The sequence below is a fragment of the Cylas formicarius genome, unplaced genomic scaffold (assembly GCF_029955315.1).
Source record: "Cylas formicarius isolate icCylForm1 unplaced genomic scaffold, icCylForm1.1 PGA_scaffold_4__25_contigs__length_36172078, whole genome shotgun sequence".
Taxonomy (NCBI): domain Eukaryota; kingdom Metazoa; phylum Arthropoda; class Insecta; order Coleoptera; family Brentidae; genus Cylas; species Cylas formicarius.
The window spans coordinates 24,689,009-24,716,863 of record NW_026844334.1 but is presented as its reverse complement, the minus strand read 5'-3'; the positions used below and the strand labels follow the sequence as shown (position 1 = coordinate 24,716,863).

Sequence of the window (27,855 nt, the reverse complement as noted above, 5' to 3'; positions counted from 1 at the left end):
TAAAACGAATTGAAGCTAGAGTTATATGTGTGTGCGGGATCTGTTCCTGTTTACGTTACGTACGCGAAACGTCTTGCAAAAGTATTTTAATATACCCATAACAATAGTTGAGGATAATTTTTGGTGTCGCAGAAATATACCAAATAATTAGGCAATTACGTCGTAAGTAATTTGAAACTTAGTAATAAAATTTGGACTTCCATCCATTAGCAAAGATTAAAATTTCAACAAGCGAAGAGCATGTGTAAGTCTAATTTTGTTACAAAACATACTTTAAGTTTAAATGGTTCCGGCTAGTAAAAGTGAGTAAGGAAAGAGCATCCAATTTTTTGAAACGTCTAAAGATTTTTGGTACAATTATGCTCAAAATAAGGAAAAAATATCGTCAACATTTTGCTTAATTTGCTGCAAATCTTATTGCAATTTTATGATTGATTATTAGATTATTGTCTTATCGATACAAAAATATTCACTTATTTACCAGCCAAGGGATACTGTCAATAGGACAAAAAAAATAACAATTTGCCTTATTCTGAAAAAGTTTAAAGTTCTGCCTTCTGACTTTACATAAAACTCTAAAGCTTCACTTTGAGGACTTCATTTATACAAAGTAATTTAAAACAACCGTTAAAAAGAACTTTCGCTGCAAATTGACCAATACAGTTATGACATAACATAACCGCTTTTCTAACTTTTTCAGGAAGTAACGCCTAATCTGAAGAAAAAATATGCCGTTCAAGGATTGTCGTCAGATTTTGAAATCGATTGGTCAAACTATGTGGGAAAAAATAGTTAGGCTGATGGTAATCAAACTTGTATTATTTATATAATTATATAATTAAATAACAATTTCTTGATTTTGTAGTCTTACTTAGGAGAAAAGTTATCTGAACTCTTGGTTGTTTGTGGAACCTGGCTATCCGCTAATATATCAGATGAAATTATCACTGTTGATGGATATAATTTCATAAAACATGATACTCGGACTTGCGACCCAGGAATGATTGGAATGTACATAAGACTGGATCTAGATGTTGACTTGGTGAACGGCAGTACCGAAGATGTGGTACAGCAAGTATGTACTATCGCAAACAGTACCTGCTGTATCTAGTGTAAAAAAAAAGTAGTTCATCAATATATCTCATTACTAGCAAGCGATTTGTTGGCTATGACTTGCATTAAAATCGACCAAAAAGGTTTTGAGCTATACAAATTCGACTCTCACCATTGGCTATTTCCATTCTATTTATTCTTGAAGGTTTACTTCAAAAGTTTCTTTAAAACATCATCATCAGCTTGCAACACGACTCGCCTCAAGCGAGGGTAACCATTGATGGATACATGTAAAAGTAGAATTTATGGAAGAGGATAAATTATAGGGAGTTTTATCATTATACAATTATGCAAAGAAGAGTGGGACTTTCATTCTAAAATCATTGGTCAATATTTTGATTTATCCTTAATTCACCAATAAAATTATTATATTAAAACAAACAGTTATAATTTCCCGGAGATGTAAGAGAAAGCTTCTTTGCATGATATGATTCCAAAGAGCTGATAACTTTTACACTTCACTTGAATCCCTTATTTGGGTTTTGCACGGTTTTCGACCACCCATTGATTCTGTTATTTAGTTATTTAGAGAGTTGCTGCGTGAGATTTTTTGATTTTTGGTTCTGTGGAGTTGTATAATTTTTAGGTCATATATGTTATTATTATTATTGCTATTTAAAAAAATAGATGAAAGATTTGAGAGAAATGAAATGAAAGGTTTATGTAGCCATCATTGTAGCTAAAAAATTGAATCGATATTATTTCGAACATAGTCAAAATAGTCATTGTCAAAAAAGAAGACATTTAAATGAACGGCGTGTCCCATTTTTTGTGACGGGGTTCCTCTCTTATTAAGAAAGCTCGTGTGTTGAGGCTTTCGTGACCCCGGGCTGCTTTTTTTTTTAATGAAAAAAATCCCATAGCTAACCTTGAATTTGGATGATATTGACAAATTTGCTTTTTTGGACACTCTATGTAGAAGAAAAAGTTAAAACTGGATTGGATAGGGTTTTTTAAATAGGATCCAGTGGGGTGGCCAGTTTTCTTTTTCCTGAAATACTTTAGTTGCCAAAGACTCGTGACATTTCTTAATTATTATTTTAATTTCTGTTATCTCTTCCTTTCGTTATGGCCCATGTTAACTCAAATACCTTTAATATTTTTTTATGACTAGCCTATAGAAAATACAGATGCAGGACGTCCACATAGACCAGAATATTCAAATTCGTTTTCTTCAAACGTCGGTCTATTATATTTGTTTGACTTCGGCTTCTCGAAAGGTCCACTAAGTTTCGCTGTAACCTCTCAAACGTGCTTTCGTCAAGTTTTCGCCTTTTTTAAATTAAAAACACCAACTGAACAAATTCATGCTTATAATGGACCATAAAAGAAGGAGGAGAAAGACAAATTAAAATAATAATTTCGAAATGTCAGGACTCTAATCTAAAACATATTAGGAAATAGTTTAAGAAGAAAACTGATAACCGCACTTGGCGAGAGTCAAATTTCTATTTTAATATATATTTTTCCACCTACACAAATATTGGCAATGCAATACTAATGTCAATTTTGACAACAGAACAGAACAACGGAAAATGAAGATTCAAAATTATATAACCGCCGGCGTAACCTATCAAAAGGTAGGGGGGTCATTTAAGTATTGGCTATCGAGTGGGGCTGCGGACTAAAAGCATGCGAGACAGCGCGTTTGCATTTCGATCTCATTTGAATTAAGTAATTAACGGCAAAGTTACCGCTTTTCGCGAATGAAAGTGCCGCACATCGGGAGATGATCGACTGGTCGGAATAGCGAGAGTGACGCTGTTGACTTTCATTGGAGGTTTGTCTTGAAATTTTTTGTTATCGTGGATGATAATTACGCTCTAAATGTTTCGTTTCAATTCAATTCTATTGCTTTTTGTTACTGAATAACTAGATATCGAAATTTTTATGCCCAATACTAAATTTGATCCCAAAGATATTTTAATCCTTTATTTTAAATCATTATTAACATTTTTTGGAAAATACTTTGAAGGACTTTGCGGTCACCTCGAATTTCCAATCATCTCCGTTACCTGAAATTATTGGATATCCAGAATGTTTACCGTGCTCCCTATACGTATAATATAACAAAAATAAAGAAATTATAGTGAATTAAAAGAATTCAGGGACTAATTTCTAAATCCGTCAAAAACCTTTTGGAGTTTTACTTTTTTAAAAATTGAAATATAAATTCAATTTCATTTTATTTATCGTTTATTATACAAAATACTACATAATAATACAAATATTCCTATAACAAGGATCTATAAAAAGTAATGCGTACTTAGTGCTACGGTCGATTCTAACAGAACACTTACTGAAAAAAAAATAGGTAAAATAAAACAAGATGTTAAAAATCTCAATATTTTCACTTCCAATATCCAATCATAATAATCATTTTATTATTTTATTTACTTAAAAATGTAAAATACACAATGTTAACATAACGACCAAATGTTTAGTTAAACCACGAAAATAAGCATGTTTTGGTAAACAAGATTTTAAGTTTTGAACCGATTTAAAAAAAATAGTTAAAATTAATAAAATATTGAGGACATCAAAATTACTAAACCTAAAGTTTTTTAGAAAATAACGTAACTATGTTTTGTTTTCATTTTCGTGGACTTGATTATAGTTTTATACATCAGCTGTCAAGTTTAACTGCAGTTCGCTCTCGTATGAGAAAGTGAAAATAAAGTGACCGGTTCAGACATTAAGATTACTTTGATAAATTTAAATGTAAATATGAGTATTAAGATTGGTAATTCGTACATCGACCTACATTAACGACAGTAACCATTTAAGGAAAATTATATGTTTTTACCTTTGTATTTGAAAGCGCAAGTTTACTGCTTTTACTGAATGTTTTATATATACATAAGGAAAAACTAAATCAAAAGCTACTGCGATTTTATGATTTTTTTATTTATAAACTACATATTTAAAAATTACTTTGAAAAATTTGCGAATTTTTTTGGTATACCGTTTTTGGCGAATTTAAACTTTTACTTAAAAAATGCCTGTTGTAACAACCGCATTTTTATTTCCTTTCGATACAAAAACCAACCAAACCTCTAAAACTTAAAATACACTCTAATCCAATTCAAATATTTTAAAACATCTTATTTCTTATTAAAAACAAGTGCAACTTTCCCTTTAGCGTCCGTACAGTTATGTTTTTTTATGTTTTTTTATTGAGTCGATGGCGAAAAAGTGAGAAATCTCGACGCACATTTGCATTTGTCAGGACCAACACAACCCTTATGTATAGGTAGTTATTGACTTATTTATTGTTAAATATCTTTTTAACTTGGATAAACGGTTTCGTAACATACAATAACAAATTGAATAAATCATCAAATAATAAAATGAAAAAAAAACATGAAACTATTTATTTCCGGTGGTGCGGTAGAAATTTAACATGTTCCTAAATTATGTTTTTCATAATTTCTCAACCGTTCATTTTTTTTATCTCAAATTACTCTGTTAAATTTAACTCAATTTCCTCTTGTAATATTATTTAGTAGAAGTATAATTATACCCGTTGTCCAAATAGTGTGTCAAAGTACTTTTTATAAAACTTCCTCGTCTAACCAAAACTAACAAGTTTCAGTTAAGCTTAAGCGAAACGTTAGCAAGTTCGACTCAACAAAAACCGACACAGAAGGAATTCAGAAGTTTCGTAAATAGTATTACAGTAGCCTGTGGAAGTTTCTTTGGAAAATTAGGTGCATTTCATTTATTATTTGTTGAATAATTAATCCCAAAGTTATAGATAAGACTAAAAGTTTTATAGACCTCGTCTTTAACACTAAATTTAAAATATCCCCACAGAAAATAGTCCTTTGTTTGATTACGAGATCTAGGTGGCCCTCTAATCCTACTACCTCTTCCTATCCACCGTTCAGAAAATCAATGATTTAAGTAGTTCGGACCTTAATGGGCGTGATGTGCAGGAGCACATTTTTTGTCTCACTTCGTTTGGAATAGTTGGTAACATTGCATTCGCAACATATTAATGGAAAATGTCTACACATTTTTACGAACAAAACTCCGAATATTTTTCAAATTTTGTGAAAAACTATAAATAGTGTTTTTAGTCACGTCTTTAATTAATTAATTAATTTGTTGTTAATTGCAAATAGCAACTCATGCATTAACTTTTCGATGGAAGAAATTGTCGACATGATTTTCATACTGGGATCTAGCGACAAAATGCGTCATGCACAGGATCCCGATAGAGGCAGCCATCTAACAGAACTCTTGAGAATTTGGCGAATCGTTTTACTCGAACTGAAAGTGTTGCTTAGGAAAAGAACAAAAAGGTGAAGACTATAGTCAAAGAGGAAAATGAATTTCAAGTATTACGTAGTGTCATCGTGCATGCACGTGTACGACAAATGTCCCATAATTTATTGCCAAACAATTAAATGCATCCTTATAATCAAGAACCCAATGAAAATGATTATCAAATTAGATCAACATGTTGTGCGTGGGAATAGGAAATAATTCTTGATGATTTTTTCGAATATGTTTTTGCGGATGAATCGACATTTCATAAAAACGGTTGGGTTAATAGGCATAACTTTTATTATTATACTTCAACAGACCCCATTGTATGATGACACAGAGTTAAATGTTTGAGGTGGAAAATACAGTAAATGAGCAAAGGTTGCAAAATATGTTAAGAGCTATTACAAACGAAGTGAGGCAAAAAATGTGCTCATGTACATCAGGCCCATCAAATTCCGAACTACCTAAACTATTTATTTCCTTAACGGTGGATAAGAGGTGGCACGATTAGAGGACCACCTAGATCTAGTGACCAAACAAAGGACTATTTTCTGTGGGGATGTATTAAAGATCAGGTCTATAAAACACCCTCACAACAAAAAAGGACGTGAAACAAAGGATAAGAAAAGTTTGAAATGATAGCGAATACTGCCCAATCGTTAAAAGACCGTGTTAGCGCGTATATCGAAAGTCTGTGGGAGACATTTTGTGCAATAAATAAAATGAAACTTAATTAATCAGTTCTTTTTTATTTTGTGGTTTTTTAGCATTATTAATATTAAATTTTGAATATTATCCGTAGAGTAAAATACTGTTTAAATTGTTTCTCTAGCTGCGCAGTTCATAATTTTATTTTTCCGGATTTAATTTTGTATTAACATGCTGCTAACATATGCTCTTATCTGAAATAATTATACTTAAATTGATTTTTAAACGAAAATTGATATTTTTCATTTTCATTCACGCTGTATAAGCAATTTGAACTAACTTCAAGACAAGTATATGATAAATGACTTTATAAAATTGTTGACATAATTAAATTACAACTGTCGGAGTCCAAAATATAATATATTAAACATAGAGAATTTTTGACTAAAAAATGTCCATAATTCCAAAAACACTCTATCTATTAATTTAATAATATTCATTCCATTGAAAAATATCTGAGTTCCCATATATTTATGAACCGCCCTATATATTTGAAAATAACTTTAAATTGTTTCTTTTAGTTTCATCCATAACTTTTGTATTTAACATATTTCTCAAAAACAAATAATAAACGAGATATATTACTTTGAGTCACTAAACTTTAGTTTTCAAATACCTTTGGCAAGTTTTAGGTAGTGATTGCTTTTAACAAACCATTGCATAAGGAAATTACCTGGTATTATTACCAGTAACTTTATAATATTTTTTTTATTTCAAGGATTAACAAAGAGTGTCAAGGTACTGGTAAGGTAATCTAATTGAAAATATAATATACCCCAGCGTGCCGCAGCGTGTACTTGAATTTTTTTTTTACTTGATAGCTTTTTAATTGCACACACAGAAGCCAATTACCACAATTACAGATTATGATCATCACCTCTTTGCCACATCTAAACGCGCATATTACAAATAAAATGAATCAAAAAGTACTTAATAAAAGTGATGAAGGTGAAGTCAGTCTAATCGGTATGTAATATACTATACAATTTACGACAAATATTTATTCATTTTAAAAGCAAAAAAAATATCCAGATTTTTTACGGGTGGAAAAGTTGCCTGCAAGCAGGAATTTTGGATTAATCTTATTAAATGTGCTAATAAGCATTGAATAGTGTGGCGAGACAATCATTTTCGTATTAATACCAGTTCTCCGAACGTACAATATTGCATTTTTCTAAAGTTGAATAATCCACTGCATTATGTAGGTAACTTTAATATGAATCCTCAAGATTTTTTCAAGTAATTTGACTTTTGTGAAAATTTGCTTAATTTAACCAATTTAAATAGAAGTTATAAACACACACAACTTTTTGTAGTAAATGTTTTATTAAGAAACTTAAATTATAAAATTAATTAATATTTAAAATCCTACACACATATAAAAGTAATATAATAATATTAATACATATATCACATATTAGATATTGTATTCTCTGAAATATTTTTAGTATTACAGAGGTCTTATATCTAATGATTTTAGTAACTATGAAAACTGTGAAATTCCCTTTTTCGGTAAATTTGCAATTTTGGAAATATCGGTAATAGCTTGTTATTCTATTTTTATTGAATATTGGTTTTTACAAGACTATTCTAGTCTGAAATACATAATTATGCAACAAGCGTCAATAAAGTGTCACTTAAAGACGTTAGTTTCGTTAACGACTGTCGCGAGTCACTTTTGTTTTTCAGTTCTGATAGTCACGCCACAGGTCAGTCAGTGAATGTCTTCATGCCGTATTGAAAAAAATGCACCCAGAAACAACTCAGGGTCGTAGAAAAAGTATACATTGATAAACTTCTTCAGTCGCTCGATTATTAAACAATCGACCACTCGTACCAAATCAACCTCGTGACTGAAATGGTATTTATTTATTGCATAATTTCGCAAATTTTGTGTAGACATGTCTATTTGTCTTCAATATCAGCTTTATGTTGATTCCATATTTGATTGATTGATATAGATTTGTTACAGACTAGGAGAGGGAACCTTCAGCTAAATTTTATATAAATAAAAACTTTCTTTATTTAAAAAATCGATAAAGCATTTTTAGTAGAAACATGTTTTGACTCGTATTCTAAATACTGCGAGGTAACTAAAAAACGAACACTTCTTAAATATTTGTGTGTCATAATTAGCGTCAGTCAATGTCACTTATTCTTACATTGCTACTAAAACAAAAAACATTTAATCACTTTCGAATGCCCTATTATTCTATTTTACTGTCCCTATAAATAAATAAATTAAAACAAAAGAAATAACTTCAACTGATTCGAGTCCTTTATCGTATCTTCACACACTCTACTTTCTATTTCTGATGTTCAAGTTCTTCCTGACTTTATACTTTCTCTACTATTTTTCTTATTCTGACTGTAATGCGTATATACAAACAGAGCTTATAAAGTTGACGCATGCTCAGAAAATTTCAAATTTTTGGTCTTATGCAGATTTAATGCAAGTAAAATCGTTTTTGTGACTGTTTCAATTTTATATAACACATTACAATAAGAGAAAGAAAGCAAAATTCAACCAAAAAATCGGCCTACAAGTTACCGAAAAAATAAGCCGTACTTAAACGGTGCAGCGGCGGTTAATGCGATTCACCTTGTGCGATTATTCAAATTAAAATAATTCTCGGCTTTTCTGGTCAATCAAATGGATTATTACCGGTTCGCTTTGTGCCACGCATTTTAAAAACTTAAAGGAAGTGACCAATGCTATCGAAGCGGTATTGATGGTCTCGCTTTGTTTGGGTTAATGAAGAAGGTTCCTTAAGAATCATCGCTATTAAGAAACTCATTGAAAATGGTCACGTTACGATTATTATTTATGTCGTATAGTATTTAAGGAAAACGTTTGGAGTTAGTAGTCTGTTTTAAATTTAAACAAGGTAAATTGGCCACATAATGGAAACTTTGTTTCTCACTTGCTTTATAGCAACTACTTATTGAACGCAATCTCCAATTGTGCCCATGTTCATAGGAATTATTTTCCACATATACCTGAGAGTAATCTGCCCTTGGTTTTTGCCACTTCAACTCTGAATCGCTTGATGTTATGTGTATTGTAATCACGTCAAGTGGATGAATATTTAATTTTCCAATTATGTATAATTATTATATATATAACAATTATGTATATAAATTATTTATGTATAAAATCCTACAAATATTATAACAATGTATACAAAAGTATCGCAATTGTGATTCTTACCTAGACGAATCTTTAAAAAAATAATCAGAAAGTTGACATTGTATAAGTTGTTGATGCTTAATGTCAAAAATAAAATTTACTAATGAAAATAATCAGATAAATAGAAAAATACCAAAACCGGATCGACTTTTGTCGTATAAATAAGAGGTTAGGATGTTTATTTCAGCAGTTTTGTTAACAATAGTAAACAACCTGAAATTAATAACATTATGCCTGAAGGATTTCAACAAAGCAAGCAAATAAAACGCCTTAAAACGCATCCATCCATCTTTACTAAGGAACCAAGTTGTCATATGTTCTTATCAGAATCGACAACTTTGCATCATTCAAAACATTTTGATTCAACGAAGCAGACTCGAAAGCACTAATATGAAAATTTTCATCAACGAAAATTTTTTCGATTTCCATAAACATCTAATCGTTCACCAATCACGTGGATAATTACATAAAAGAATCGATGAAAAGGTGTAAAAATACTAACAACATTAAAGGGGGGCGCCCTCGCGGGCTTCCAAGCACTAACCACATAAAAAAATAATTTAAAGTAAATCTATTTTGTTTGTTTTACTACATATTAAATACGTGTGATCAATTTTAGGGGCACGGACAAACAAACATGGCCAAAACAGTTTCTACCAAAGCCAAAAACCAGAAGGAGGATACCAAGGACCAGAAAGGAGGAGAATCGCCGACTTATACGACATGGCGCGAAAAGTACAACTTCCTAAAGGAAAACATCACCGTGGAGCCCATGTTGGCCTGTTACATTATACCGAGTGTATTCGCTAGTCTTGCTACACAGAATCTAAATTTGGAAAAGGCTTGCAGAGTAAACTTGGGATATCCTGATTCGGTGTGCGACGCGCTTAGTGCCAGACAAACGGGTGAGTTTATGATGTACATCATTGATCTAAATACTACGGCAAGGGATGAGATACTTTAATTCCAATTGTTTGATGGTTAGTACGTGGCCTCTTTCTTTGTGCTTAAATGTAAATCACAATAAAATGAGGTTTCTGGACTCTTCATTATTCCTTTATGACGCAGAATTATTAGAAAGAACACAAAAAATAAAATTACTTTTTATTGCAAAAAATATCTAAGTATTTTTTTAAATCTACACCCCTATAAATTATGGCATTTTTGAATCCAACCGTTTAGTGTTTATAACTAAAATTTTAACGTTTTCGGGATTTCTTAAATGAATAATCCTAAAATGAATTTGAGTATGAGATTTCTATTAATTATTTTGATTATATTCCCCAAGTTCTCCAAATCATATCGCCCTACCCTTAAGCTAATCAATTTTCAAGCAAGTGACACCATAACAAAATTAAAATAATAACATTTAAAAATCAGACTTTGTAGACCAAGCCGCCAAAATAGCAGTATATACAATTCGGATCGATTGCATAAATTTATATTTCAGATACCTACTTCTAAAGTATTAACATTAAAACTATAAAATCCTGTACCATATGGTTCCATTTCGTTAGAAAATTACAAATTGTTCTCTTTAACTTTTTTTTTGAATCATTTAATTGTTTTTGTTGTTTGGTAAACTAATCTAAAGTCTAATTATAATATACGAATTATAAGCAACCTTCTCAGTCTTACTCAGTCTGTGTCTGGAATATGTACAGTGTATAGTTCGTATATTGTACACTTCCTAGACCCATATTCATATTCAAAAAGGTGTCTGTTTAAAAAAAAAAAACAAGCAAAAAAAAATTCATTCTTGTATGAAGGGTCTCTTTTGTACAATAAAAATCCTTTCTATCTCGGCAATTTCCATACATAAGACAAAATTTGTGTTATAAAGCATTTTTATAGTTTTCTATGTAATATCCATTTAATTTATCTACTACTTTATTTACATGACAATCCCATTGTTCGATCTTATTGGTAGAGGAATATTTTTCGGGTAAATTGTATCATTTAGTTTTTTTTTATTATTATAAATTGGCCTAACCTCTAGCCTGGTTCAGCCAGGCTATTTTTTTGCGACGCTATGCGCGTTTCTTTTTTTTGAAGAGACAATCGACAAAAAGGAACGAGAACGGCACCTAGTCAGTTGCGATTAAACAAGCAAGGTAGGATTAACTTTCCGCGTCGATACAAAATTTGGTCCATACGAGTCGGATACTAGTTTTCGGAAAATAATTGTGTAATCGGTGACCAAAAAAATTCGTTTTCTTTTATATATATATATATATATATATATATATATATATATATATATATATATATATATATATATATATATATATATATATATATATATATATATATATATATATATATATATATATATATAAGAAAACGAATTTTTTTGGTCACCGATTACACAATTATATATATATATATATATATATATATATATATATATATATATATATATATATATATATATATATATGTATATCTATATATATATATATATATATATATATATATATATATATATATATATATATATATATATATATATATATATATATATATATATATATATATATATATATATATATATATATATATATATATATATATATATATATATATATATATATATATATATATAATATATATATATATATATATATATATAATTTCTTTCTTTTCTATTTCGCCGAGGCATTAGCAATTTTGTATGCTAAGATGGCGTTGCAATAATTTTTTTTCTTTCTTTCGTTTTTAATATATCTGAGTTTGGATATAGGAAAGGGAATTTGTTTCGAGCAAATCCATATGACTTCACTTTTACTTTGAGAGGCATTCTAACCGGGTTTAAATCTTGACTAGCCTCATTTTCGGATTCTTAATTTAACCTAAATAACTGATTACATTTTATCGGTAATTAGCGGCGGCAATTTAGAAAATTTCGGGTCTTTTTTTGTCCATTTTGTTATTGGAAAATGGCACCCACTCTTTCGGCTTCCAATACTGAAAAATTAAATAGATATATCGTTCAAAGAACTACTTGTTTAAATAGTATTAAAGAGGTATACTCCTTAGCTGTAAAAGCCAAGGCTGATGACTCGCACATTTATGAACTCAAGGGTAGATATGAAGATACATTGAAAGAATATACAAAATTTCAAGAACTTCTTAACAATATCTTGATTTTAACTTCTGTTTTGAAGGAACAAGAATTTTTACAACAGGATGAAGTTAGGGCCACTACTTCAAAGATATTTTATGGGTTCAAAGCGATTTATTTCGAGCTTGTTGGTACTGGTTCTTCGTCCGCACCCATTTCGCAATGTACAAAAAAATCTATCAAACTGGAGCCTTTAGGCGTAAAGGTTTTTTCGGGTAACTATAAAGAGTCGAGAACATTTCTTGACATGTTTAATAGTTGTAAATTTAGGTATTTACTTAAGTATTTGGAGGGTGAGCCTTTAGCTTTGGTTCGCTCTATGCCTCTTACGGACGATAACTATTCTATTGCATATAATGCACTGGTTAAAAAATATGAAAATCATAGACTGATTGCTACACATTTTTGGAATGAAATTTACTTTTTTGCTCCATTGAAAAATGATGATAATATTACTGAGTTGAGCAAACTCTTGAATACATTTTTCAAAAATTTGGAGGCACTCGGAAACTTGCAATACCCAGTTGATCAATGGGACTTCGTAAACTTTCATTTGCTTTTGTATAAAATTCCAAGCAACACGCGTAATAAATTCGAACTTGAATTTGCTAATAAAACAAGCGATAGTAGTAGTGGAACTTCGAAAGGACAACCGTCATATAAAGACCTGTATTCATTTTTGGATGCGCAACTTCGGGCTATGCAGGCTTCATCTGCAATACAGGTGGCGGTTAAAAATAATTTCAAAACTTCATATCCAAATTAAGATGAGCGCGCCTCGTTTAAGAAACCACAATCAACGCCTGGTGTTTTCGTAGCCGGTGGAGTTGTTTGTTCGTTATGTAGGGCGGAACATTCTTTAGCGTCTTGCAGTAAATTTTTGGGGAAAACTCCTTATGCCAGATTTAATTTTATAAAAGTAAAAAATTTATGTCTGATTTGTTTTGGAGCACATGTTGTTAAAGATTTTACTGTGTCACAGATTTGTTGGTGTGGCTGTCGCCACAATGCTTTGCTACACTTTTCAAAAGGTAATAGTAGTACCAATACTTCGGGTACAGAACTTGCATCGCCAACGGGCGGACAAAACGAAGATCAAGATACGTTGAATAATTGTGATAGTGTTATTCCTGTCGCAACATCGTTAGTTTCCTCTTCCGATGTAGTGTCAATTTTTCCTACGGCTGTTGTTCACATTAAGAATTTTAGAGGGGAATTTGTGTCAATTCGTGTTTTGTTTGACTCCGCTTCAGCGGCCAATTTTATTTCGGAAGATTGTCTGATGCGTCTTGGGCGGCCTCGCGAACAGTGTAAAACTCATATAGCGGGCATTGGCAACCAAGAATTCGTAACGGCGAAGGGGGTTGTTAATTGTATTGTCAGGCCTCACTTTTCACCAGAACCACAGTTGGCTTTAAGGGCTTTGGTCCTTCCAACAATTTGTTGTCAATTGCGCATATGCCGTACTTTCATACTTTTGAACTGGCCGATAGGAAATTTTGGAAACGTGGCGATATCGATTTGGAAATTAGGGTAGCGGAGCTTACATCTATAATGAAAAACAATAGGATTAATTTCCCGGACCCGGGAAACAATTTTTGGTTGGGTTGCTCTAGGAAAATCTAAGATTTCGAACAAAACTAATGTCGCTTCTTTACCGATGTATTGTACAAAAATTTGGGAGTCGCTAAATAATAATATTAAGCGGCTATGGGAGGTCGAAAGCGTACCTAATATCAAAACGGTATCGCCAGAAACTGAATTTTGTGAAAACCTATACAAGAAAACCCATTTTAAAGATTTTTCTAGTCGATACGTTGTCGCTTTGCCTTTTCGATTAAAGAACCCAATTTTTGGTAAGTCGAAAAATTTAGCTTTACGCAGAGTTTATTCTTTGGAAAATAGATTATATCATAACCCAGCTTTGCTCGACTTGTATAGAAATTTTATGAGGGAATATATCGAGGCTGGTTATATATCGATCGTTAGTCGGACCGATGAGCCTGGTCGGTACTACATTGCTCATCATTGTGTCATACGGGAACAATCCGTGTCAACCAAGCTCCGCGTGGTATTCGATTCGTCGATGAATTCCTCCAATGGGGTCTCATTGAACTCTACACTTTATGCTGGTCCAAAACTTCATTCCGATATTTCCAACATTTTGCTTAAATTCCGTTTGCATAAATTCGTTTTGATAGCAGACATTAAGAAGATGTTTTTGCAAATACGGGTTCGCAATGAGGCTAAAAGGTTTCAACATATTTTATGGAGATTTGATCGTGAAAAGCCGGTACAAGAGTATAGATTGGATACTTTGGTTTTTGGAGTTAGTAGTTCACCCTATTTCCCCTGTTGTCTGATATTTACGTTGACAATATTCTGACAGGTTTTCACGATCTGGAAGTTGGTAAACGTATAAAATTTGAGCTCTCAGAACTTCTAAAGAGAGGTGGTTTTGAGTTACGAAAATGGGCTACTAATTGTGCGGAGGTTTTATCGGACACCCCTCTTGAACATCAGAACAGTCGAACCGCTATGCCTCAAACTTCTTGGGTTGCAGTGGCAACCAGCTTTTTGATAGTTTTACTTTTAAAATTGCTAATATTTCGAGTACCGAGTGTACCAAAAGAGGGATTTTGTCAAATTTGTTCTCTAAATGTTTAATTCATGGAGCTTGGGCCTTGATTGGAACCAGGAACCTCCCCCCGAAATTCCCGCGAAATGGAGAAAATTTCAGTGTGAGTTGGATCTGTTATCTTCTCTAAAAATTCCTAGGCACATGCATGTGTTTCAAGCTGAATGTGAAATGCATGGATTTTGTGATGCTAGCCAAAGCGGATATGGGTGTGTGGAGAGCATAAAATTTATTTCGTTGCTGGAAAATCGAAAGTCGCACCTCTGAAGAGAATAACCGTGCCCCGTTTGGAACTATGTGCTGCGGTTTTGTTGTCAAATTTAGTAGAGTTTATTCGTGATGCTCTGAATAAAATTATAATTAAAAAATTTTTCGCGTGGTCAGATTCAAAAGTAACTCTGGCGTGGATTAAATTCTCTGCTCTTAGACGGCAAACATTCGTTAGTAATCGAGTAAGTCATATCCAAGATAAGATGTTTCCTGATAGTTGGCGTTATATTCCTACTAACGGCAACCCCGCAGATTGTGCCAGTAGAGGACTTATTCCTTCACAATTCTTAGAACACCCTACTTGGTTTCATGGGCCTCGGTTTCTTCGTTACTCTTCTGATCATTGGCCTCGCGATTTTTCGACCGAAATTCCCTCTGAATGCTTAGAAGAGGAGAGCAAGTCTATGACGACGTTAATTTCCATATCGGACCCGTACGGTGTGTTTAATGGATATTCTTCATTGGAAAAATGTTAACGATCATTGCATATTGTGTAAAATTTTGCAATAATATTCGTACAAAACGCCAAAATCCGGTTGCCGCTTGTTCAGCAGCTCTTTGCGAAGAAGATATAAACAATGCACTTTTGTGTCTTGTTTGGCAAGTACAACGCGAGGTTTTCTCTGATGCTATATATAAGCTAGAAAAAACAAAAGATAAGGTTTTAAGAAAATTGAATCCATTTATGGATGATCAAGGTTTCTTGAGGGTCGGCGGTCGCTTGATAAATTCCAAATCTTTGCCACACGACAGGAAATTTCCTTTGTTACTCCCTCAAAAACATCGTCTTACTGAACTGATTACATTTACATAGGAAATATTTGCATCCGGGTTTGCAAAGATTGCATTTTTTCATTCTACAACAGTTCTGGATACTGTCAGCGAAAAATGCTATTCGTAGGTGTTTGTCTCGTTGTTTAAGATGCTTTCGAGTGGATCCCAAGCCTGTTGTACCATACATGACCGATTTACCGGCAGGACGTGTATCACAGGCCAAGCCATTTCAGGAAGTAGGGGTGGACTTTGCAGGTCCCTTTTCTGTAACGCCTTTAAAGGGCAGAGGGATAAAGGCCCAGAAGGCATATGTTTGTATTTTTGTTTGTTTTGCCGTTAAGGCCATACATTTAGAACTGGTTTCCAGTTTGTGTACTGACGCTTTCGTTTGTGCTTTAAAGCGCTTTATCGCACGTAGAGGACGTTGTAATATTGTCCGCTCCGATTGTGGTACCAATTTTATTGGTGCCAATAGACAACTGATGGAGCTCATGAAAAACGCCGTTGAGACGGAAAAAATCAAATGGTACTTTAATCCACCATCAGCACCTAATTTCGGAGGGTTATGGGAAGCTGGTGTGCGTAGCATGAAGTATCACCTGGTTCGGTCAATAGGGCTAAACAAATTAACTTTCGAGGAAATGTATACAACGCTATGTTGCATCAAATCTGTTCTAAACTCAAGACCTTTACACCCTTTGAGTAGTGACCCTAATGACATAAGTGCTTTGACTAAAGGGCATTTTTTAACTCTGGAGCCTCTTACTTCTTTACCTTCTAAGGATTGTACGAACGCTAATATTAATAGTTTACAACGTTTCGAATTGGTGCAACGATTGCATAGCGAATTCTGGAAGCGGTGGCATCACCATTATTTGAACACGCTTCAGCAGCGTTCGAAATGAACAAAAAATACCCCTTATTAAACATAGGAAATATGGTAGTCATAAAAGAAGATGGTTACTTGCCCGAGTAACACAGGTTCATCCTGGAACTGACGGTATTTGCCGAGTAGCGACAGTTAGAACTAGAAACGGTTTTTTGCAAAGGCGCATATCCAAACGATGTCGTTTACCTTATTTAGAATAAATTTAGAAGAAAATATTTTTTTTCTCATTTTAGTTTTGTTTTCTTTTCTTTCATTGATTACACTAGAATGTTATTTTGTTAAAATACACTTGGTGATTTTAAGGTCGGCGGTATGTTCGATCTTATATTGGTAGAGGAATATTTTTCGGGTAAATTGTGAGTATCAATTAGTTTTTTTTATTATTATAAATTTGCCTAACCTCTAGCCTGGTTCAGCCAGCCTAGTTGTGCGCGTTTCTTTTTTTTTGAAGAGACAATCGACAAAAAGGAACGAGAACGGCAGCTAGTCAGTTGCGATTAAACAAGCAAGGTAGGATTTACTTTCCGCGTCGATACACCCATAATAAGTTCTATCCAAATACATACCCAAAAATTTTGTTCAATCGCCTAGAACAAGATCACAATTGTCTAAATTTAACATCTGTCGTGGTTCCATTCGTCATTGATTTGTTGTAGACATGACAGTCTTGGTCTTATTTTTAACTAGCTTATTATGATATAAGCATACAAAACATTTTGACCGCTTGAACATGAAATTATGATCCAAAATCTACCATAATTTAACATCATATATACCAAAAAGTGATAACCTTTCACAAACAATGGATGCTAACCATGATATTGATGAAATTTTTAGAAACCATATAGTTTTGATTCTGTCCAGTTTTAATAACGATTTAGCACAAATTTAGATATTTTTTCAATTCTGTGCATTTCGGATACTTTTTTAAATTCAATCTTTTATTGGAATGCATCCACATTACGGTACTTTTATTTGCGGTTGAACGAATCACTGAATTCGCCTAGATATTAAGGATAAAATACCGCCCAAATGCCGCCGCCTATGAACAATTTTTCCACCGTGTAAGGTCAACTACCGACTGTTGTGCAACAAAACATTGACGGTGTCCGTTTAAGACAGATAAGTAACATCTGAAATGCAGAAATTACTGGGCATTGGTGTCATTTAAATCGAATATGAACAATATTACCCGTTAAACCAGAATTGAATATATAGTTGTTCCTTTTTTAAGATAATACCAAAATAAAATTGCTAAAATACGGTTACTTGAATCTACTTCTTTTTACATAATTTGTTGAATGAAGAGAGAAGCTGGCACAGGAACTGAAATTTCATAAATCTGACAATCAATGTAACGCAGCGGAGGAAAACCCAGAAGAGTTAAATTTTGACCCAACTATTAATATGGACACGCAGTATGTTTTTATGATTTGACAATGCTAGTCACTTATTTGTGAAAAGACTAGGGTTAATGTATCAAAACATCACCACTAGATAAATGCCATGAAGGAGCCGCCATTTTTAATAACTTAAAAACAAGGGATGCCGACTGGCAACACATTGAATAGCTTACTTTCAAAAAATAATTTCTGATGTGAAAAACTCTTTCGAATATCCATTGCTTTGATCTGCCCGGTTTGGTATTTTTGTAAAAGATAAACGGAAAAATTTTGTTGAAACTAGTTTTATAACTATGTTTAACTAAGAGACCGACAAAACAAAAATTCTAGATGAATGTCGATCTGAGTTTTACCACGCATATTGTTATTTACTGGCCCACTCCAATGAATCTTGGTAAGGAGAGTATTCCAGTCCTATTGGATTCTCTTTCGCTATGCTTAAGTTTTAATTTTACCTCGAATGCTTTACTTATCACAACTATAGTATATTATACAACCAGTGCGGTAAGCGGCATTTGACTCACGAGTTTATTTGGCACGAGCGGAGCGAGTGTTTAATTAACGAGTGACTTGAAACGTTTACCGAACGTGTTGCGTGCTATATTTTTTCTACGAGCGTTAGTTTATGGGTGCATTTTCATAAAACAACACAAATACATTCACTGAAATGACCGTCAGAATTGACAAATTTCAAAATCCAAACCCGTGCGGTAAAATCCCGCAAATGTCCGAAGTAGCTCGGATCCGTGGAAAACGAAATTGACGTGGTAAAGTGACGCCTCCCGCACGCTAGATCGATGTGTAATTAGGTATTTTACAGCCGTGAGTAGAAAAACAGTTTACTACGGTGTTTAAAATGAAAACGGTCAGTCAGATGAGAATCGGAGTGAAAGGTTCAGATAATTCAAGCGGATTTACGCTCTTACGGGAAAAACATTGAAAAATATTTTTGTATATTTTCTGTAATAAATACTCCAGATCAATGAGCTGTCATATATTTTGCAGCCAACTACACCAACGAAGAAAAGGAAGTGCAGCAATTGGTAGCATCGATGGGTGTCTGGAAAACCATACTCCAAAGCGGATTGCCGGCGTTCGTAATCATGTTCATAGGTTCTTGGAGCGATAGGTGGGGCAAGAGAAAACCGTGCATGCTATTCCCAATCTTCGGCGAACTGATGACCGTTTTAGGTCTGATGGTGTGCACCTACTTCTATTACGAACTTCCCATGGAGGTTGCTGGTTTTATCGAGGGACTATTTCCAGCAATGACAGGTGGTTGGTTCACAATGTTCATGGGAGTGTTTAGTTATATTGCTGACGTTACGACAGTCGACAACAGGACGCTAAGGATCGGTATAGTGAATGTGTTTTGTTCGTTGGGAATACCTATTGGATTGGCGCTTAGCGGTATCCTGTACAAAAAAATCGGGTTCTACGGGGTGTTTTCGATATCGGCTTGCATGTACATCGTCGCTTTGTATTACGGGTTTACGAAAGTGAAGGAACATAAGCGCGTCGATACCCCCAGCGTGGGTAGTTCGCCTTGCGCATTTCTCGCAGACTTTTTCGACGTGCGCCACATCTTGGAAACGTTCAAGGTAGCCTTTAAAGAAGGCCCCAATAATCGAAAGGTCAAGGTCATGTTGCTGATGTTGGTGGTAATGGTCGTCATTGGTCCAATGCATGGTAAGTGCTCGTTTTTTGATATTGTAAAAATATAGTAGACAAAAAAGGGAGAAATTACGAAAATTGTCAAAATAAATAAGAACTAAAAGTTCCGATTTTCACGAAATTATATATTATGACATGACAAATCAAATATTTGATAAAGACACGGTGCTGTCGAAACAATTGTCATGTCATAATATATAATTTCGTGAAAATCTGAACTTTTAGTTCTTATTTATTTTGATAAATGGATTTTCATCAAGTAAAAGCCACCTCAGTTCAATTTACGAAAATTGTATTTAAAAATTCTAGGAATGTAAAATATTTTTGTCTTTTTAAAGAAATGAAAATCATCTGTTTAAAAACTACTCTGCTGAGGCAAAATTGTGGGGTAATATCATGGTAAAGTTTATTTATTCTACGGTAATATCAAACAACTACTAGGACGAGTTAAAACTCCTGATGGGCCAACTCAATAAATTTGGTTAGTTATTATTATAATTATTTTTTAAGCGGATACTTTTGCTATGAGAATTCTTGAAAATAATCATCGTAACTCAGCTGTAACAATAATAATAATTTTGAATTGGTAAGATTTGTCAATACCTAACTTTTCCTGCATTTTATTGCGAAAATCCCTGATATTACTATTGCAAAATTTTAGGTCTTTTTAAATTGTTTCAAATCTCAATATTCGATAAAATAGTATGGTCAGAGTTAAAACAAAAATTCCCAATAAACTTGTCTGTTTCAGAAAAAGTAAATTGAAAATGAAAATTGAATTGAACGTTTTTAGGTAAAAAAATTCATGTTGAAGTGTTGAAAAATATCCATCTGAGGAATATTTTTTCATCTTAATTTGTTTTATGAATTTCTTTTGACAATAAAGCAATTGACTGGTATTTTGAAATACCTGTATTATTTATAAATATTTACACATTAAATATTTCCTATTATACCCAGAGGCAACTTTATTATTTTTGAATTATCGAATAATGTAAGGAACCCTGCTGCATTGAAATTTGAAGAAAAAACTTGTTCGGACAGTGCTTTTAGTTTACAAAATGGTAAGTTCAAGAGATTGTTGTCCGGCCTTGCTAATACATTTCGTAACGCAATAATTAACAATGAAGAGTATCCTATCCCAGTAGACCTTCAGTTAATTGCCAATTTTGTTACCGGATGGTATTTTTTAAAGAAAATCATCGTAAGAACTTACAAATGCCGAAAAATTAAAACCTAAACTAATACTTCAATTATTTTTTTTGTATCGCCTAACAAGTAGAGTTTCTGGAAATGTCATTAATCAGAACCATTAAAGCCAAATAGTAATGTGGACTTGATTTAAACAATGGCAAATAAACGATTGTTCATGCTTCTCGAAAATCGAAATACCACGATAAATTTAATACTCGATTTACGACCACAATAACCTTTGACGCATGTTTCACTGGCCAAGATACCGACAGGTGCAAAATTATCATAGATAAATTGTCAACAGCTATAAATACTAAATTAATAAACGCAAATAAATCATACTAGCTTGGTTAGCGAAAGGATCTTCCCGAACTTCAAGATATTATAGTTAAGTTGTGGTTATAAATTCTTCACACTTTATATACCCAGTTTTGGGGTTCAGCTTAAGTTAAGCTTAAGTAGTTTTGTTTAATTTATCAAAATACATTATACATATTTTCATAATCAGTCATATCGAATCATTTAGCAGAAAGCTTTTGGTTTTAGGGAAAGTTAAATAATAATTACCTTTGATGTTAAAAGAACAGGTCATAATGAATTAAGGGATGAACTTACAGGTCATCTGACTAAAAAAGTGCAAGCGGAATTATATGTGCTGCAACTTCATTAAAAACTTGAATTTGTTTACGTAATATATTTTATTGCTTTTTATGAATACATATTACTAGTGAAGATTTTAACATTAATTAATTTTGTGATTTGAACTAGAGACTGACGACACCTATATAGTGTTTTCATTAAGAATATATTATATATAACCCTGCACACACAGAAATTCTAATTCAAATCATATAGCATTTACGTTTAGCAAGGAAAGTAGTCTCATGTGTCAAAAGCTCCTTACTTCCTACTTTCATATCTAATGACAAAGTGGACACCTTGAGCACAAAACTGCTATATAGAAATATACGTGAATTTTCTATTAAGGTACATACAATTACTAATAAATTCTCCATGTTTTCTCTATCTTTTCTTGTCACTACTTTTTTTTCTTAAAGGAAATTGCTTTCTTTGACAAACTTTATCATACATGATTACTTTAAACCAAACATAAATTATTTGCTTTCGTCAGAGTGAAGTTATATTCTCGAAGGTATCAATAAAAATCGATTTTTTTGTAGGCGAAATGAACGTGTCGTATCTTTTTACGAGGTATCGTTTCAACTGGGACGAAGTAGACTACAGCATATTCTCGACCTACAGCATGATTACTAATTTAATAGGTAAGTAAACCACAATTACCACATAAAATTATTTGTTGTAATTTTCGGCAATGTTTTTTGTCGCATCTATCAAAAAAAAATATAGTCAACGGTTCAGCGCTTTCCAACGTGACAAAATTTTCCATCGGCTTAATTATTACTTCGATAACATTTTTTAAAAATTATGTAAATTAAATGGAATGATCACCGGAGTTTAGCCTTGCACGGCAAGTTTGTTCCAATTATTTTGCGTGTAAAAAACCATTGCTTGATGAATTCAAGAACACTTTTTTCGGTTTTGGATAATCGATAATTAAAAAAACTACAAATACAATGTTTATTTTTATTGCAGGGACGTCCGTATCCGTGGGCATATTCAGCCACGTATTGAAAATCGACGATGCTATTATCGGCATATACTCTTCCATGAGCAAAATTTTGTCAAGTTTTGTATATGGCTTCGCTAAGACGTCCATGGTTTTTTATTTAGGTAAGAATTCGCTTTTCAAACGTATCATTCTGCAGAAAACGTTAATAGCTGCTATTTACAAATTCGACATTCTCAATTTGGCTGTTGAAACGATACTGAAATATTGATCCTTTATAATTATTTTTTAGGACTATAATGCAATCTGTAGCTCTCCATATAATTTGTTATATTAACATGTAGATATTAAAAAAAATTAAGTGTATTATGTTTCATATTCATATACCAATATAGTAATAACATTTATTAACATATTAAGTATTTTCATTATTATTTTGCGTAAAAAAAAAACATTTTCTAGCAAAATTTACGTTTACTTAAAAGAACGTTAATTAATGAAGGTTGTAGACAATTTTATTAATGAAAATCATTCTTTCGAACATGCTGATATTTTTTAAAAAAAGCCTAGTCGAGTCCTTAATTTTTTAGCAAAACTTGCTATTCGCTTCCTAACTAAACCTACGATTTTCTTTTCCTACGTTGCAATTGTTCTCGTAGACAATTACGGGTAATGAATATGTGTAAATTGAATTATTCCGTTTTGCTGGATAGTAATAAATTATGACAATCCGTTTCGAAGAGAAATTTGCATCATCATCATTCTCCCAGATTCTGCATGATCACCCCTTATTGGAAATGCCATTTCGTCACGAGCTTATCTACATAATGGAAGAAAAAAAATCGATTTGCACTTTCTAAATAAAGATTGAAGTGTCTTAGGAATGTTTATCTAATGTCTGCCACTTAAGTACTTATATTTATATCTTCCTTCTCGGTTCTTACTGTAACCTAAGAATTCATAATTCATATTTGTGTGGCTGTCACAAATGAAATAATTCAAAATAGTTTATGTTAATATCAATGTCGCAATCTGAGATAGCGGTGCTACCATATATTGAGTTTCGTTTAAACCAAGCAGATATTCAAGACTTCATGAACCGCCGTTTTGTTCTTAACATTAAAAATATATATATATTTGTGCCAGTAGAAGGAATTCGATATCAATAACTATAAAGTTTACTTTTCTTGCTCGAAAATAAACAACGACCGCGCCATAAATACACCTGGATTTGCAAGTCATGACCAAACACTTCTACTTATTTTTTTTAGTTAACCCAAAATGTGTTTGCATTTTTGATTAGAATATCCGCCGTGTTTTTTTTTCGTGAACACTTTTGTATGCTTTGTTTTGTCCTGTATTTTGCACAATCTAGCGATTAGCCGGGCGATTATCCCGCAAATTTGTGACCTTGCGTTTTTGCGGAAGTCGCGGCAAATTGGAAATTATCCAGCTTACATAATTCGCTTTTGTTGAATTGCGTACGTCATGCTTCACATTCCTTCGTGAATTTTTAGATAGGCTTTAAACGATATCGTGGTTGTTAAAAATTCCTGTTGTTGATAAGGAGTAGATGGAACGCGTATTTCCAGTAAAGCGTAGATAAGGCGGTATAATACATGTAGGTCTATCGAAAACGTAACGACCAATATAACCGCCCGGAAACATATTTGATGAATAATAACTATAATAATAATAAAAATACACGAACACGAAATATATGAACTGTTTAAAACTTATTAATAATTCTTTTGAAAACTTACATTAATATATCATTAGGTAAATAGAATGCCCCAACATTAAAGTGTTGGAACCCTTAAGATTTCTCAAGAATAAATTCCAACAATTAACTGAGAAGTTTGCTATGTTTATATGGAAAGTTTAACACTGCATTTATAAATAATTTAGGGCATTCTTCGCCAGTGTGGAACTGTCAGCAAATGAAAACAGGTTTGCAATAGTTAATTATTTTTTTTTTATGAAAAGTTAGTAAAAGCAGTTTCTAAGTACATAAAACTTATTACCAATAAAAATGTGTCTTTTAAAGTGATCCAAAAACTATTTTTTCATTTATTCTATAAAAGTTTTCTACCAAATTACTACCTCTTTTGAGATTGTAAGATTGAATTTGCTCAAAAACCCTATGTATTATTCACAATTTTCCCATTTAAGGATTTAACACGAATTCATTTAACACATTAAAGATGCTAGGCAAAATTGGGAATACCATATTAGATCCTTATAGAATATTATGCAATCTGTATAAAAAGCAAACCTCGTAAACCCATCTCGAATACAATGACGATTGCTTCACAACGAATTGCGAAATTCTGCTAGACTATTATTTTCTAGTCATCATTGAAGAGTATATGTTTGCTTTTCAGGTGCGATTGTGGAGATCCTAAATGGTACCTCTTTCATTGCAATGAGATCAATTGCTTCAAAATTGGTTCCTTCAGATGAATTAGGTAAATACGCAGTCTATTTTCCTTTATATAATTACAAAATGAAGTAACCTAATTGTTCTGAATTATAGGAAAACTGAATTCATTATTTGGGGCTTGTGAAGCATTGATGCCACTACTGTACGGACCGATGTACAGTGCCACTTATTCAGCAACAATTAAATCCATGCCAGGAGCGTTTTTCATTCTGGGAGGAATATTGACAATTCCCGCTGTTATTATATTTGGGTAATTCACTTTTTGGCTAATATTTAGTTTGACAATATTTTATATTGAGGAGAAATTAAGCTTTAGATATAATCAACGTTAGTAACTTTTTTGATTCATAAAATGCTATAATGCTATAATGTAGCTTCAAATAAAAGTTTTTTTACTTAGTGATTTAGAGATTACCCCTAGAATATGAAATTAAAAAAAAATAACCACCGATTCTGCCCATAGTCTGGTCCCAAAATATGGTCCTATATGTCATTTCTGAAAAAAATATTTTTGTAGATGCTGCAATTGTCCTGGATATTTTCAAATTTTCAACTCTCTAATACTTAGAAATCGCAGATAATCATAAAATGATAAAAAAATATAATTCAAATAGGAAGGAATATATAAGGTGGCTCATTAGAGACTAGGTGCTGTATTACAGCGGATGGTCCCAGAAGTTATTAAGTAAATCGGCCAATAGAAAATTCTTGATATTATTGTGGAGTTTCTGAAAAGGCTATACGGGGGCGTAATTGCCATCTTAATTTTAATAACCCGGTTTCAGCGGTTTCGACGGGGGTACTATTTAAAAGCGCTAACTCAAAGAAAAATAGCGGGGCGTTCGAACGCTTTCAAAAATAAATGGCGATAATTCCAGAAAGGTTTGACATTTTAGTACACTTGTAGTCGTGAACGGCTTTTTCTAGGCTATAATTGTGCTATGAAAATACTACGACTTGACGATTTCTGATGTAAACGTAAAGAAAGACTATCGAAAAAAAAATGCAACTACATTTTTTTTATCATTACAGAGTCAAAGAAGAACCCATTGAAAACTACGTCTTTACAATATCTTTATACTAACCTAAAATATGAATGAAATAAAAATTAGAACTTAAAACAAAACTTAAATTTTCGGAACCATTTCCACTTTAAGCGTTTTAATTTTCCATTTATCACATTAATTTGATAGTTAAAATCGAAAAACATTTTTTTTATGTCGCTTCGTGATTGCTCTTGTTACAAAACCTTCCAAGTAAATTACCCAAAACTGACATAATTACTTCATTTTGGTATTCCTGAAATTGTAGTTAATCCTCACAGATGTTTTCACTTTACATTTTCCAAAGTAAAGCAGTTGCTGATTTTTAAAAGAATGACTAAAGTTTTGTTTACTTCCCTGGATAAGTCTTTATGTCGAAGTTCTATTTATGATCATAAAGTATAAATTAAAATAAATAAGAACTAAAAGTTCAGATTTTCACGAAATTATATATTTTGACATGACAATTGTTTCGACAACACCGTGTCTTTATCAAATTTGATAAAGACACGGTGTTGTCGAAACAATTGTCATGTCGAAATATATAATTTCGTGAAAATCTGAACTTTTAGTTCTTATTTATTTTGATAAATGGATTTTCATCAAGTAAAAGCCTTCTCAGTTCAAAGTATAAATTTCTACCCTTAAGTGGTTCTTTAAGGAATACTCTGAAACTGGTTTATGTCTGCTTTACATTCCATGTCATATCTTGATATTACAAAATAAAGTAACTAATCCAAAAATTTGTACCTAATATATTATGCAGTCAGTTTATAAAAGTGTTCATATTAAATTTTTTGTACGACATTAATATTTGCAATAATCATTGCCAATCAGAACGGATATGTTTATCGAGTGTGCCAAACATCAAAATTCCATCAGTGTCTTAAATCTACCGAAAACATCAAATCGCTCCCAACCCGTGACTAAAGTACCGTAAACCTCGAAATGGCTCCACAAATGATGTTTTAAAGTGGGACTTTGCGCACTCCTGATTATTGAATACTTGAATATTGGAGACTAGAGATTATAGAAAATATATTTTAAAACGCAATATATAAATTTGCTCGTATTACGTTGTTTTGGAGCCAGCATTAAATACCTATAAATACCAATGTGAAACGAAATAAATTTTCAATTACTTTAACGTTTATAGGTGGTTCTACATTCAGCACAAAAAAGACGCAAGGCTTGCGTCAACCAGCAAAGACGCAGAAGTTGGAGTCCAATTAAATGAGCACGTCATACCGGAATCGGCGATACTTACCGTAGCTCCCAAAGAAGCTCAGATCGGTAGCCCAATTTTGAACGGGGTCAGAAAATCTCCTGGGGCGCAACCGGAAACGACGGGCGGTGTGGAAAATCTGGCTTTTGAAAACGAAAAGTGACTCGTTTTCCCCAAAATGTGATTTGTAATTTTATTGTGATAACAAGAGTTTTTTATATTTATGTTGAAGATTGCGATGAATTGCACGAACTTATTTTGTTTTGAACACTTGCAGAAAAACAAAATAAAAGGTTTCGATTTA

At 32.5% G+C, this 27,855-nt stretch overlaps 1 protein-coding gene across 2 annotated transcripts; it reads left to right on the top strand.

Annotated features, from left to right (window-relative positions):
* The first annotated feature begins 35 nt into the window (after positions 1-35).
* LOC132701064 (probable peptidoglycan muropeptide transporter SLC46) lies at positions 36-27,855 on the top strand. Of its 2 annotated transcripts, XM_060668718.1 has the most exons (10): positions 36-162; positions 701-803; positions 866-1,075; positions 9,906-10,191; positions 19,390-20,073; positions 22,434-22,535; positions 22,867-23,004; positions 25,225-25,308; positions 25,377-25,533; positions 27,483-27,855. In XM_060668718.1, exons 2-10 carry the CDS (start codon positions 729-731, stop codon positions 27,712-27,714), a joined length of 1,968 nt encoding a protein of 655 aa, XP_060524701.1. In that variant the 5' UTR covers positions 36-162; positions 701-728; the 3' UTR covers positions 27,715-27,855. The 2 variants fall into 2 exon arrangements, with proteins under 2 accessions (XP_060524701.1, XP_060524702.1); XM_060668719.1 differs by lacking the exons at positions 36-162; positions 701-803; positions 866-1,075 and adding an exon at positions 2,734-2,893.